Here is a 14,765-nt window from a genome sequence, read left to right on the forward strand (position 1 = left end):
ATGCAGATACAGCTCCTTCCATCCACTCGCTCCAAGTAAAGATTTTTTCCCTCTAAATGCACAAGTTGTGCCATTATTCCCCTCACCCTGGTCATGATATCACCTGCATCCATATTCCCTCACTCTATGTATCTAAACAAGCTCTGCTCTCACTGGAGACAAATGCTTGTAATTGATTCAGCATGCTTAAACAGCAAGAGCTCAGTTTTAAAGACGAGGGAAGGACAATTTGTTTCTTTTTGCTTGCCAGTCTTGAGCTCAGAAAATGATTTAGCTGGGTGACAAGATTGAACAGCAACTACTTCAGCTTACAGAATCCACAGGTAGTGTTAATTCCTTTCATAATGTCTGGCAGTGGTTGTTAAGAAGTGGCTCAGTCAAGCCACAATAGTTTGTTTTTTCTCTGCTAGCTAAGAGGGCAGGAATGGGAAGGAAGTATTGCAGAAGACTTGGAGAAGACACTACTGAGTGTGTAAGCATTCGAAGGGAATCGAATTGCCAAGGCATTCTTTGCTTCTCAATACACAAAGCATAAACAACTACTAATACCTTTCTTTGTGTGCTTTTTCGCATGTAGATTTTAAAAGCAAGGTCAGAGCTCCACCAGTGCTCTATCATGGTTCCACCAAAACGGACAGGGAACACAAATCGCTGCTGGAATTTCACCACTGCAAGGAAGACAGAGACTTGTGAGCTCTTAGCTGGAGCTGAGCTACCTTTCAGACTTCTTCAGAAACAGAAATCTTCAGTCTCTGCAGAGTGCAGGGCAAATAGGGACACAGGAAATTCAGGAGGCAGGAGAGGAAGGAGTGGCTGTTGAGGAAGGTGGACAAATGCACAGGGAACATCTGCACATCTGCCAGAACAAGCAGATTAAGCAAGGCTGGCAGCTGAAAGGGAAGGGCTGCTAGAATCTCTCAACATTTCTACCTATTAATTCATGCCGCAAGCGTGTGAATAATTAACTTGGTTTTTCTCTCACAGGAGCAACAAAAATTCAGAACTAATTGAATATTAATAGACTTTCATGTGGAGATAATCACACCTCTGATATACACATGAACATCTAATTTTGCTTCACTTGTTAACATCAAGCCAAAAGTAAACTGCTGTTCATTTTCGAAGGCCAGAAAACAGCAGGAGTGCAGCATGACAAAATTAATACTATAATAGCATGTAAAGGCTACAGATATGTCAATGTTTTCTTGTCTTGGAGAGGGTCAAAAGCTGAGCTGCAAGAACGGGTTCAGGAGAAAAGCATCTGCAAGAAAAGACTGCATGGTGTTCAGTTTGGAAAAGAACAAGTACAGTAGCAGAGCTGAGGTAGCAAGCTGCCCTTGCTCACCATAGATAAAATAAAGAGCCCTGTGATGACAAAAATTCAGGTGGGCCATAAGGAAAATTTACTGACAGGAAGGTCAGCACTTTCACAGCTTGCCCAGGGAGGCTAAGGAACCCCTCTTATTGGGAATTTAATAAATGAGATAAGCAGCTCTCAGGGAAGACAACTGCACAGTGGATTGACTGCGTGGTTTCTTCAAGTTATTTCCAACCTCATCAATTTTTCTAAGTTCCTGAGAACTGCAGTCTAAGGACACAAGGCAAAGCGTGGGGGGCTGTGTTATCCTTGTGTTACAAAGAGCCAAGGTTCAGAAGATGCTCTGTCTCTACACAGATGGAGAATTCCCAAGAGAACACCATAAATATGACCCAGAAAGAGCCAAAGCCAATGAATGGGAAAGTCAACTGAACATGACCCTGAATTCCAGTTTCTGGGAAGACAAGGGATAGAAGATCTCACCCATGCACCACTCCTTGCTCATTGAGGGCAAAAAACATAACCTAAATTGATCTCAGAGACACCAAAAGTGGCAATTCTCAGTAAAGAGATGAAGGTCTGCTGATTTGAGCATAGAACTTGCCAGGATCTCTCGGATCCAGGAGACTCTCTGAGCTCTTGCACGTTCCAGCATCTGGAAAAGGCAGCTATTTATTTGAGATAGAAGTGCCTGATATTTCTAGAAGCATTTCTTCATCTTGAATATTGCAGAAAGAATACTGATTTTATGTTTTACGGTTTCCTCTTCCCAGAGAGGAGAGTTCCATTGCCCACAGTGCACCAACTCTCTAGAGGTGCCACTAATTGGAATATAAAATTGAAGCATTTTTCAGGCAGCAAACAAATAGGTGAGAAAACATTTGCTAAGAGATGAAGCAGTTGACAACACCAAACAGAAGAGGGGACAAACAATGATCTTACCGCCGTCTGTGATTTTACTTGAAGCTATTCGAGTTAATTCTGTCGTTAAGGAGACTTGGCCTTTCTCATTCTTGGAGGCTCCCACAGGAAAGCTGTACTCCACAAAGAAGGTACTGTGCACAGAACAAAGCACACAATGAATTCGTGATCACAGTCCACCAAAGTGGACGCTAACGCACACAGCAAAACCAAACAAAGCAGACGAGCTTCAAATCCACAATTTATCAAGTTGCTCTGTTTTAAAAGAGTAAATCACAGAATCCTTAGAGCTGGAGGGAACCTTGAAAGGTCATCTAGTCCAAGCCCCCTGTACTGCACAAGGATATGCCCTGCTAGATCAGATGCCTTGCTCAGAAGGTTCAAGTTCTGCTCTAATAAAACACCTTTTGCTTTCAGAGTTCAGCCGTGCACAAAGCACACTGCCCCAAAATGCTGGAAAAAATCCAGCCTGAAGTGAGACCAAACGAGGACAGATTATTCACACCTCTAAATCTATAGCATGCAATTTGCCAGGATGACCAGAGAAACAGGAAGACCTCAAAAGCCTGAAAAGCTTGGGTAAGCCTGGCTGTACAACAGAGCTCAGCAAAATCTACTTCCAAGGCACAGATAACAAGCCTTTAATGAGGGCTAATAAGGTTTGTGAAGGGCTTGGAGAATATACCTTACAAGGAGTAACTAAAGGAAATGGGGCTGTTTAGTCTGAAGAAAAGAAGGCTGAGAGGAGACCTTATTGCTCTCTTGCAATACCTGAAAGATGATTGCAGCAGAGCAGGGTTGGTCTCTTCTCACTGGTGACAGGATGAGGGGAGATGGCCTCAAGATGTGCCAGGGGAGATTTAGGTTGGATATCAGGAAACACTTCTTCACAGAAAGGGTTGTTAAGCACTGGAATGGGCTCCCCTGGGAGGTGTTTGAGTCACCACCCCTGGATGTGTTTAAAAACCCTTTGGATGTGGTGCTTAGGGATGTGATTTAGCAGAGAGCTGTCAGTTAGGGTGGGATGGCTGGGTTGTGGTTGGACTCGATGATCTTTAAGGTCTTTTCCAACCTCAGCAATTCTATGATTCTATGGTAACACTTCAGTGAGAAACAATCCACCTTACCACTTATTAACTGAAGCAGGCCTCGGAGGCTTCCCCATTAAACCTTTCTTTCTTGGTGTAGTCTGGTTGCTCTCAAGAGAGATTCTCAGGCTCTCAATGATGACTCTGGCCAGGTGTATTCTCCCCAGCAAAGCCAACCTGTCAACACTTAAGGCTGTGACATGAGCTTCTTTTGTGTCAACATCTGGAGGAGCAAACTGTCTGGTAGAAGAGGAGCTGCAGAGATAAAACTGAGAATCAAACACTTAACACAACTGTGTGAAGGTAAAAACTGCAGCTGGGTGGGACATTATCTGTACACAACTCACAGTCCATGAAAATGCACATTTTTAACGTACATTTCACAATTAATTTGGTGGTCTCTGGAACAGGAATCATACCACACACGGTATCTAGGGTACTTCTTAAGCCAAACACCACAAATGAGCATGTTCCATGCTGCTGGAGCTTTGACAAATGCTTACACAGTTGAACCCTTCAGAAGGAACAGGTTTATTTCATGTGACACCCAGATAGAGCAGAAGAAACTGCCTGGTTCTGTCACTGCTGCAGAGGAACAGAAGACTGATTTAAAATCTCACTTGCGCCTTCTTTCTCAGACTTGATTTGTCCATGGTTTTGTGCTGGTACCTCTGGAAATACAAACTTTACTTCTATGTAAAAAAATACAAGTATTTGGAAGAAAAAAAATCATAAATAATGAAATAGTGATGAATTAGGAAAAAAAAATCCAGCCTTAATACTGCTGGTATTGAATACTAAATCCTGATGACCAGATTTTTGAGGGACACACAACTGAGAAACTTCTAATTCACTCTTGCTTACTGTAATTTCTTGGTTATCTGCTAGAATTGAGGATCTCTTATATGTGTGCCTGTGAATTAGCAAAAAAAGAACCTTACACTGCTGGCTTTGTAAAATAGAATGTTTATTTCCTTGCTTAAAGAAAATGTGTAATAATATGCAATCTGAGTAATACACCCAGCATTAAAAAGACATCATTTCAAATCTTCTCAGTTCCTCACCTGAACTACTGGAAAGTCAAAGAATTAGAAAAAAATAACTGAATATTCTGGGCCTTCATTGGTTCTGATGTGGGGAACAAAAAAAACAAACACAAAACCAAAATAAAATGTAGTTTAGAGCAGGTCAGAACTGAAGAAATTTACATCCCACAGATATAGCAGAGAACACTGAGCAGTGAAGCAGGCCCTGCTGATGTGAGCTCCATCCCTGTAAAGTGGATACATACTCAGTAAATTGTGTGACAGAGCACACAACAGAGCACTAAGAGCTGCTTACAATAAGGAAGATGCTACTGAATGAGTTGCTGATGTAATTATTTACCTGGGTTTAATTTCTGTCCCCTTCTGATCCTGATCTGAGGCAGTGGAATCCTTCTGTGCATTCACAGCATCAGCTTTCTTCACAGTTTTTGTTTTGCTTACTTTTTTGGAAGGGTTCACATCTTCATCACTGAGGAAATCGCTTAAACTGGAATCCGACTTCTGAAACAGAGGTAATGCACATCAAGTAAGAAGTGTGCTGTCACCATCAAGATTTATAGAGGCCATGATAAACTAAGAAGAGAAACCATAGCTTGTAGATTGCTTAATGTGAAGTAATTCAAACTGTTTACAGAAATGGAATCTTCACAGACTCAAGGTTTCCAATCTGATGCTTGAATTTGTAGTCTTATTAATATTCCTTTCATATTATTAATTTCAAACACAGTTCTCACAAGTTTCTATAGGATACTCAATATTCATTAAGCCTTTAACAATTCTGAAATCTATAGCTTTTTTCTTTCACTTGAAGCACTTTCCTTCTGCTCTCCACTTACAGGTGTGGTGTAAAAAAGACTTTCAAGCAGACTCTGGTCATAGTGGGGATCATTGAGTTCACTGTCATACACCTCACTCCCAATAGAAAGAGAATCCAGAAGGGAACCTGGCCGATCCCAGAAATGCACAGGAGACAAATCAGCACTGTGGACACAAGAGAAAGAAACACAACTTTGTGTTGTGATGCCATTTCTGCAGTCAGTTTCATAGGAATTCTGACAACACTTCCTATTCTACACTGATTTTGTGCTACATTGTCTCTGCGTGCAGCTTACACAGCACTGTGCCCACCTGACAGTCCTTGCACTGCACACTTCTGATTGGAACAGAGACAATGCAAGCACCAGTTACATTCTTGCTACTCTTCACAAAATGAGAGAAAGATCAACTTAATATCTGGAGAACAATTAAAACTAACTAAACAGGTTCTTTCTTTTTACTTTACAGACTCAAGCTCTTCACAGAAACAACGTATTTGTTTTATGTATATCTCAATATTTTAGGACACAACAGTTACCAGTATCACAACTATTATTGGATGCCCCATCCCTGCAGGCATTCAAGGCCAGGCTGGATGTGGCTCTGGGCAGCCTGGGCTGCTGGTTGGTGACCTGCACACAGCAGGGGCTTGGAGCTGGATGAGCGCTGTGCTCCTTTGCAACCCAGGCCATTCTATGATTAAATAATTTCATCTTTTGAAATATTGGGGTCCAACTTTCTGATAATAATTTTAGGCCAAATGACTTGGAACCATGCAGGCTGTCGTATATTAGTTGTGCAAGCAGACTCTCATTATCCACAACTCAAGAAACGTGGAAAACATGAAAGATCAAAAAGCATTTTTCAGTATGAAGTGGGCAAATATTATTTACCCTTTCAACTCTTGGAAAGGGGAGATGGCAGCAGGACAAGGGGAAATGGTTTGGAGTTGAGGGAGGGCAGCTGGAGGTTGGATGTCAGGGGAAGTTGTTTAGAGAGAGAGTGGTGAGGTGCTGGAACAGCTGCCCAGAGAGGCTGTGATGCCCCGTCCATCCCTGGAGGTGTTCAAGGCCAGGTTGGATGGGGCCCTGGGCAGCCTGGGCTGCTGTGAGATGGGGAGGTTGGTGGCCCTGCATTGGTGGGGGGTTGGAGCTTCGTGATCCTTGAGCTCCCTTCCAACCCATTCTGTGATTCTGTGATGAGGACAATATTTGCAGTGACACTCAGAAATCACTCACCTGCCCAACAGTAACTGTATTGCTCTCTCCTCAGAGTTGAGGTCTGGTTGCTGACCTGTGACTTCAGATGTAGAGAGACGGGGATCCTCAAGAGCAGGCATAAAACTTGAGTTCAAGCCTTTTGGGCTCCTAAGCAAAGGAAAAATAAAGGTATTAAGCTTTTCTGGCGTGCTGAAGATTTCAGTCACATGAAGGGTAAAAATGCAAGGTTATGTACAGCCTTCACTGCTTTGCAGCCTAACCTCCAGGTACACAGAACCTTTCTGCAGCCCTGCAGTCTGCTGCTGCAAGACACACGGCTCATCCACAGCTCTCATCCTTTGCAGAGTGGCAGGAGGGCTCAATTGCTCAAACAAGAGAGAGGGCTTGAGAAGGTCAAATAAAGATGTTTATGAATGATGATCGATGAGATCTTCCAGGAGAGTTCAAAAAATCATCTGTTTTGAAACAAATTGGAATGGTTTGGGCAATGGGATTCATCTCCCAGCCAGTGAGTTCTTTAAGGCACAACGGATGTCAACTCCTGTAACCTTTCTGATCAATTCATTCACCACACAGAAAGCACACCTGCACATTTGTGCCTCGAAAGATTAAATGAGAACCAGCAATGATGTCTATATTGTTAATTTGTTAATTTGTCTAATTTGTTAACAATGGTAATTGTTAAAAGAACGACTTTTAATGCAGTGCCCAATCGAGGGAAGAAAAGGCAATGTGAAAAACACAAGAAAGTGGAGAGAAACACACTTGATGTTTTCATTTCCGCTGTATATTTTTACTTAAATAAACAAAATATTAACAGAAAAAGTGTTTTATTTTGTGCTGTTTTTAATGTGAACACAATATCACTGCAATTTACATACAAATGATTCTAATTGAATTAGAAACAGCAACATTGAAGATCAAAGATGATGACTATATTTAATGGTTTATAGTGGAACAAAAAGCAATTCTTCATCTCATTGCAATAATAAGAACTTAAAGTTCCCCTTGCAAAAATGTGCATTAATCTTCCTACTTCCAAATCCCACTTTCACTGAATGGAGAAAATGTATTAAGTCTACAACAAAATGAGATATTGGAGCTGGAAGCAGCTCATTTTTACCAACCTGCCAGTGAAAATCAGAAGGAAAACCATAATGATCACTAATTTTGAGAACACAGTTATAGACACAAGTTTTTCTTGTACTTTGTCAGCAAGGGATGCAAACTAGCATATGCAGAAGTACTCACTTTATGTCACTCATTACTTATTTTGCTTTGAAAAGCTTTTATCTGGGATCAAGCAACATCAGCCTGCCATGCCCCTTCTACACCCTACCAAAATTTGATGTTTTGCTATCAAATAGTTCTGTACTACACACAAAAATGGCTCTGAAAAGAATTAGAATTGGTCATTTCAATCAAAGATCAGATCAATTCACAAAATGGAGGCCTTTATTCACATCTATTTCCCATTTGACTGAGAATCCTATAATTCACCACATGAATCTCAGTATTGCAAGTTTTCCTGTTAAGGCCTCAAAATCATGGAACCATAGAATGGCTTGGGCTGTGAGGGAGCTCAAGGATCACGGAGCTCCAACCCCCCACCAATGCAGGGCCACCAACCTCCCCATCTCACAGCAGCCCAGGCTGCCCAGGGCCCCATCCAACCTGGCCTCCAACACCTCCAGGGATGGACGGGGCATCACAGCCTCTCTGGGCAGCTGTTCCAGCACCTCACCACTCTCTCTCTAAGGAACTTCCCCCTGACATCCAACCTCCAGCTGCCCTCCCTCAACTCCAAACCATTTCCCCTTGTCCTGCTGCCATCTCCCCTTTCACAGAGCTGACTCCCCTCCTGTCTGCAGGCTCCCTTGAGGCACTGCAGGCTGCACTGAGGTCACCCTGCAGCTTCTCTTCTCCATGCTGAACAAGCCCAGCTCCCTCAGCCTGTCCTTGTAGGGAGGTGCTGCAGCCCTCTGCTCATCTTTGTGGCTCCTCTGCACCCTCTCCAACAGCTCCCTGTCTTTCTTGTGCTGGGGGCTCCAGCCCTGGACGCAGTGCTGCAGATGGGGCCTCACAAGAGCAGAGCAGAGAGAGACAATCCCCTCCCTGTCCCTGCTGGCCACCCCTCTGCTGATGGAGCCCAGGATCCCATTTGCTTTCCCAGCTGCAGGAGCACTGCTGGCTCAAGTTCAGCTTTTCATCAGTCAGGATCCCCAGGTCCTTCTCTGCAGGGCTGCTCTCTAGGACAGCTCCTTCCAGTCTGTAATGGATGCCTGGGATTCCTCCGACCCCAAAATCTATGATTTGAAACTAAATCTCACTTCCCCCTTTCTGAGCTTACTTTGCTGCTGCTCTGAAACCATCTGGCTGTACAAAAGGAGGCACTTCATTCAGTTCAATCTCCATGTCTGGGCTCGATTTCATCGCAGAAGCGACCATGGCATCACGGAGTTTATTGCCTTGATCCAAAAGAACTGGGAAATAAGCAGAATTAACTCTCAGCATTCAAATACAATTTAAAATCCAAACATGCTGGCTACAGTCATAAAACTTCTATTTTACACTATTATAAAGAGATCTTGACCCATTACAGATTAAGTGCATGCTGTACACCATTACAATGATAGGGCTGCCAGGAGTGCCAGCAACCCTCTATCAGTTCCCCACTCTCAGCAGTACAAAGAACTCATTTACACACACCCAGTCAGGCATAAGAAAGCTGTTATTAAGACACAGTGGCAAGATTAAAAGTAGCTTGTCATCTTAGCATGCCTCAACAGCAGTTCCATTTAAAGTCTTTTCAATAAATACAGAGAGAGAAAATGGAAATGTGTCCTGCTTGTCTATTTTCTCTGCTAACTGCACACCAACCTGAAAGCAGGTCTTTTGTATTTGGGCTGTGCAAAGAGAACATGTGTGTGTTTGTGCTGAGGGCAGCTGCAGGATCAGCACTGCTGGGAAATGACACCGACTGCTGACTCGAAGGATTCACTTTCAAATGTTCATCTGGGAAAATGAGGCGGTGGGGGGAAACATCCTTGATGTTCTCAGAGTTCTCTTGAAAGAAGGAATGGTCCTTTCCCCAGCTGCAAAACAAAACTCTGAGTAACAACTGAAGTGGGTCAGTAAAGGGATTCAAACCTCTTCAAATTCTCCCTGGCATTGCAGCTGTTTCCTTTCTGTACCCACTCCACAATGAAACGACACATCTTATATCACCAACTCCCCTATTGGAGCAGCTCCCCTATGAGGACAGGCTGAGGGAGCTGGGCTTGTTCAGCCTGGAGAAAAGAAGGCTGCAGGGTGACCTCAGTGCAGCCTTTTAACACCTAAAGGGAGCCTATAGAGGGGAGGGGAATCAACTCTTTGAAATGGTTGATACGTGTAGGACGAGGGGAAATGGCTTTAAGTTGAGGGAGGGGAGATTGAGGTGGGACATCAGGGGGAAATTCTTTACCCAGAGAGTGGTGAGGTGCTGGAACAGCTGCCCAGAGGGGCTGTGATGCCCCGTCCATCCCTGGAGGTGTTGGAGGCCAGGTTGGATGGGGCCCTGGGCAGCCTGGGCTGCTGTGAGATGGGGAGGTTGGTGGCCCTGCATTGGTGGGGGGTTGGAGCTTCGTGATCCTTGAGCTCCCTTCCAACCCTGGCCATTCTGTGATTCTGTGAACTCGTCTCCTACCACCAGACTGACTCAAGCTGTAACTTGTGGCATCTAATGTCAACTAGCATGGCTCCAATCGCATTAATACACCATGCAACTTTGTTGCAGATGAGGAACAGACCCTTTAAGCAATTGAACGCTGAACCTTCTGGAGTTGACAAAATGCACAGCCAAAAAAAAAGCAAGTATTCCCCAATTCACAACTGTATTGCTACTGCTTAAAAAGGTGTGAAATGCAAAATGAGCCAGAATTTTGCCAAGGTGAAGAAAAGATACCTGGGAGCTGTGACCCTGCTTTTGTTAACAGGCTCTTGGCCAGAAGGAGTGACCTGCACTCGCTGAGATGGAGCTGGAGCCATATCTGAACTTGCATCTGTGGCTGGGACAGAGCTGCTGGTTTTGTATGTGTCTGACAGAGGTTCAAGAACAAGTGAAACCTGAAAAACACAATGAGAAAACAGAATTTGGTCCCTTTCTTAGCGAAGTGCTGCATGTGCTCTAACTTTACTTTTCATACTACAGAAAGCTCTCACTATTTTTTTTATAATAGAAAGTGATGTTTATATCAATCAGACATGTAACACCTTAATATCCTAAAGGGAGCCTACAGACAAGAGGGGAGTCAGCTCTTGGAAAGGGGAGATGACAGCAGGACAAGGGGAAATGGTTTGGAGTTGAGGGAGGGCAGCTGGAGGTTGGATGTCAGGGGGAAGTTCCTTAGAGAGAGAGTGGTGAGGTGCTGGAACAGCTGCCCAGAGAGGCTGTGATGCCCCGTCCATCCCTGGAGGTGTTGGAGGCCAGGTTGGATGGGGCCCTGGGCAGCCTGGGCTGCTGTGAAATGGGGAGGTTGGTGGCCCTGCATTGGTGGGGGGTTGGAGCTTCGTGATCCTTGAGCTCCCTTCCAACCTGGGCCATTCTGTGATCCTATGAATTCAAACTATTTATTTCACATCCCAAAATCGCAACTGCTCATCTTTCAGCAAAAACAAACCCCCAGGGCTGCAGCACAGAACAGCCCCTTCTCCCTGGATTTCAAAATACTCTGCAATGTCAGCCCAGAAAGGCTATGAAGAAAAATCAGACTGGAGCATCCACTTCTAAAATCACTCTTAAAACTCACTGTAGAGTCTTACTCAAGTTGAACTACCAGTGCCACTTATTCTTCTAAGGGAGACACTGCCAACACCATTAGTAATCAAAATCTGCACTTGTTTTCTATGTTGTCCTACGCTGCCTTTGTTGCTGAACGTAATGCTGCAGCTGAGCTTTTCTGCCTCTCTGAGAACCTTGATTTCTCCCCTGAGCAAAAGATCTTTCCTCGCTTTTGATTTTGGAATTTTTTCCTCTAGCATTGTAAGCAAGGCTATCAAAACGTGGTTTTATTTCTGTGCATTCAGAAGCAAAAGAGGGAGCTTTGTTTTTGAATTTGAAGGACATACTTCAGTGAAGAAAACTGAAATGAACCACAATTGCATGAAAATGCTCCACCAGATGTTCAGAATCAACCTACAGAATGGATGATAATGGGATAAGAACATCCCTGGATTTCCCTGTTTTCTATCCAGACTTCTTACCTCAATCTGTAAACACCCTGAGACGAGGGAAAGGTGTGTAGGACACAGCACAACTGGATCCTGACATTGTACTGCATTAGAGCTTCACATGCAACAATAAAGAGCTAAGCCATAAGGAATACCTGTAGCTCTCCCAGTTTATCAGCTGTTGGTGAAACTATGGTGAAAAACCCACTGATGGGATGGCTGGGAGAGAGCTGGGACAATTCAGTGATCTGCACTCTGCCAACTGGAAGACGGTCAGGTTTGCTCAGGACCTCCAGGACAAGCATGCCCATATCTGCAATAATTAGGAACAGCTTCATTTCAGTGTGACACAACAAGGTCGCAGTTAAATACAGTTGAAACTTGCCTGTTAAAATGAAAGTTCCCAGAGGTTAAAATAAAGCTGTATCACGATGTGAGATGAGGAGTAAAGAATCATTGAATCATCGAGGTTGGAAAAGACCTCTAAGAGGACCAAATCCAACTGCAAACCATCCCAACGTGGCCACTGACCATGTCCCCATGTGCTATACCTCCATGGTTCTCAGAGCCCTGCTGGGCTGGGGACATCCTCTAGGCATCAAGCTTCCAGTGAAAATGGAATCATAGAACCACAGAACATCCCGAGTTGGAAGGGACCCAAGGATCATAGAACCATTTCAGTTGAAAGAGACCTTTAAAGGCTATCTGCTCCCACTCCCCTGCACTAAACAGGATCACCCACAGCTCCATAAGGCACTCAGAGCGCAGCCTGTGCAGCCTGACCTTGGGTGTGTCTGAGCAACTTCTGCCAGCACCTCACTACCCTTAGCATAAACAATTTTTTCCTTATATCCAATCTAAAGCCCTTCTCTCTTAGTTTGAAACCATTTCTTCTTGTTCTATCATAACCGACTCCAATAAAGAGCCTGTCCCCTTCTTTCCTGTCGCTCCCCTTTAGACACTGACAGGCTGCTCTCAGCTCACCTCGCAGCCTTTCCTCCCCTTCTCCATCTGCACAGCCCAGCTCTCAGCCGGTCCCCATAGGAGAGCTGTTCCATCCCTGGGATCACTTTTGTAGCCCTCCTCTGGATGCTTTCCAACAGCCCCATGTCTCTCCTGCACTGAGGACTCCACATCTGGATGCAGTGCTCCAGGTGAGGCCTCACAGCACTGAGCAGAGGATCACCTCGCTGACCTGCTGGCCGTGCTGCTATGGATGCAGCCTAGGATAGCTTTAGCTTCCTGGGATACAAGGGCACAGTGCTGGCTCATGTCAAGACAGGGAGGTGATTGTCCCTCTCTGCTCTGCTCTTGTGAGGCCCCATCTGCAGCACTGCGTCCAGGGCTGGAGCCCCCAGCACAAGAAAGACAGGGAGCTGTGGGAGAGGGTGCAGAGGAGCCACAGAGATGAGCAGAGGGCTGCAGCACCTCCCTACAAGGACAGGCTGAGGGAGCTGGGCTTGTTCAGCATGGAGAAGAGAAGCTGCGGGGTGACCTCAGTGCAGCCTGCAGTGCCTCAAGGGAGCCTGCAGACAGGAGGGGAGGCAGCTCTGTGAAAGGGGAGATGGCAGCAGGACAAGGGGAAATGGTTTGGAGTTGAGGGAGGGCAGCTGGAGGTTGGATGTCAGGGGGAAGTTCCTTAGAGAGAGAGTGGTGAGGTGCTGGAACAGCTGCCCAGAGAGGCTGTGATGCCCCGTCCATCCCTGGAGGTGTTGGAGGCCAGGTTGGATGGGGCCCTGGGCAGCCTGGGCTGCTGTGAGATGGGGAGGTTGGTGGCCCTGCATTGGTGGGGGGTTGGAGCTTCACGATCCTTGAGGTCCCTTCCAACCCAGGCCATTCTGTGTGATTCTGTGGTGTCCAGTTTGCTATCCACCCGTATTCTCAGGTCCTTTATGGCAGGGCTGCACTTCTTTTCTTCCCCAGCTTGCATTGATGCTTGAGGTTGCTTTGACCCAGGTTCAGATCATGCAGTTGGCTTTGCTGAACCTCATGAGGTTCTCCCAGGCCCACTGCTCAAACCACAGACCAACCCAAGCTGGTAAAAACCCGCAAGAATCATCGAGTCCGAGCCCTAGCTCCACACAGCACCACTCAAGGCTAAACCCTATAGCTCAGAGCAGTGTCCCAATGCTCCCTGAGATCCTGCAGCTCAGGACTGTGCTGACTACCCTGGGGAGTCCATTTTACATCCATCACCCTCTTGGATAGAGCCTTTCCCAAACCCCCTCTCCTGTCACAGATCCATGCCGTTCCCTCAGGCCCTGTTGCTGTCACCAGAGAGCACAGAATCACACAGAATCACAGAATGGTTTGGGTTGGAAGGGACCTCAAGGATCACAAAGCTGCAACCCACCCACCACAGGCAGGGCCACCAACCTCCCCATTTCATAGCAGCCCAGGCTGCCCAGGGCCCCATCCAACGTGGCCTTGAACACCTCCAAGGAACGGGGCAATCTGTTAAACGAAGGCAGGACCGCGGATAGCTGTGGGTCTGTATGCCCCATTGCCGGCTCTCACCTGTGAGGTAGGCCGCGAGCTGCCGAGGCCCGCACCGCACGGCGTACCGGCTGCTGCCCGCCGCCTGTCCCGGCTTTGAGGCGGGGTGGAACACGGTACCGTCCGAAGTCTCACCCCACCACCTCAGGCGGACGAGGACGGCGGCGGAGGGCGCTTTGGAGGCCGTCCACACGATTCTGCCAACGGTGCAGCGGAGGACGCAGCGCGGAGGGCCCTCTACCAGAGGCGGCAGGCTGGTGGACGCAGGGATGTCACCGGGAGCTGCGGAACGGAGCGATGTCAGAGAACGGAGCGGAGCTACAGCGCTCTGCCAGCCTTCCCCCATCCCTAACCCCGCACCTCTACGCCGCCTGCTGACCCCCGGGGCTGGGGCCGGGGCCCGCGGCCTCCTCTGCTGCATGGTTTCACCTCAGCGCTTCCCTCAGGCCGCGCCGCTGCCCGGCAACGGCCGCTCCGGCGGGAGCATCTCCCGCCTTCACCCCACTTCCGGGACTACAACTCCCATCACGCACCGCGTTCTAATTGAATCCCCTAGAAACCCGGACTACGTTTCCCAGAAAGCTTCGGGACGCCTTGCTTCCCGTGGTGCCGCGCGGCGGCGCTGTGTGTAGAGAGGCGCTTCCGGTGG

The 14,765-nt window shown here is 46.5% G+C and overlaps 1 protein-coding gene across 1 annotated transcript in view; it reads right to left on the reverse strand.

Annotated features, from left to right (window-relative positions):
- The window catches only part of C2CD3 (C2 domain containing 3 centriole elongation regulator), a gene marked incomplete at both ends in the record, with an annotated part of 56,671 nt that extends 42,134 nt beyond the window's left edge, over positions 1–14,537 (reverse strand). The window contains 12 exons of the mRNA XM_079549361.1: positions 550–668; positions 2,261–2,373; positions 3,367–3,582; positions 4,714–4,874; positions 5,210–5,354; positions 6,428–6,556; positions 8,760–8,892; positions 9,290–9,519; positions 10,356–10,516; positions 11,776–11,933; positions 14,138–14,398; positions 14,477–14,537. Of these exons, the coding sequence (XP_079405487.1) occupies positions 550–668; positions 2,261–2,373; positions 3,367–3,582; positions 4,714–4,874; positions 5,210–5,354; positions 6,428–6,556; positions 8,760–8,892; positions 9,290–9,519; positions 10,356–10,516; positions 11,776–11,933; positions 14,138–14,398; positions 14,477–14,537 (1,887 nt within the window). The remainder of the gene's footprint in view (positions 1–549; positions 669–2,260; positions 2,374–3,366; positions 3,583–4,713; positions 4,875–5,209; positions 5,355–6,427; positions 6,557–8,759; positions 8,893–9,289; positions 9,520–10,355; positions 10,517–11,775; positions 11,934–14,137; positions 14,399–14,476) is intronic.
- Positions 14,538–14,765: the final 228 nt, after the last annotated feature.

The sequence above is a fragment of the Tetrao urogallus genome (genome assembly GCF_951394365.1).
Source record: "Tetrao urogallus genome assembly, chromosome: 1".
Classification (NCBI taxonomy): Eukaryota; Metazoa; Chordata; class Aves; order Galliformes; family Phasianidae; genus Tetrao; species Tetrao urogallus.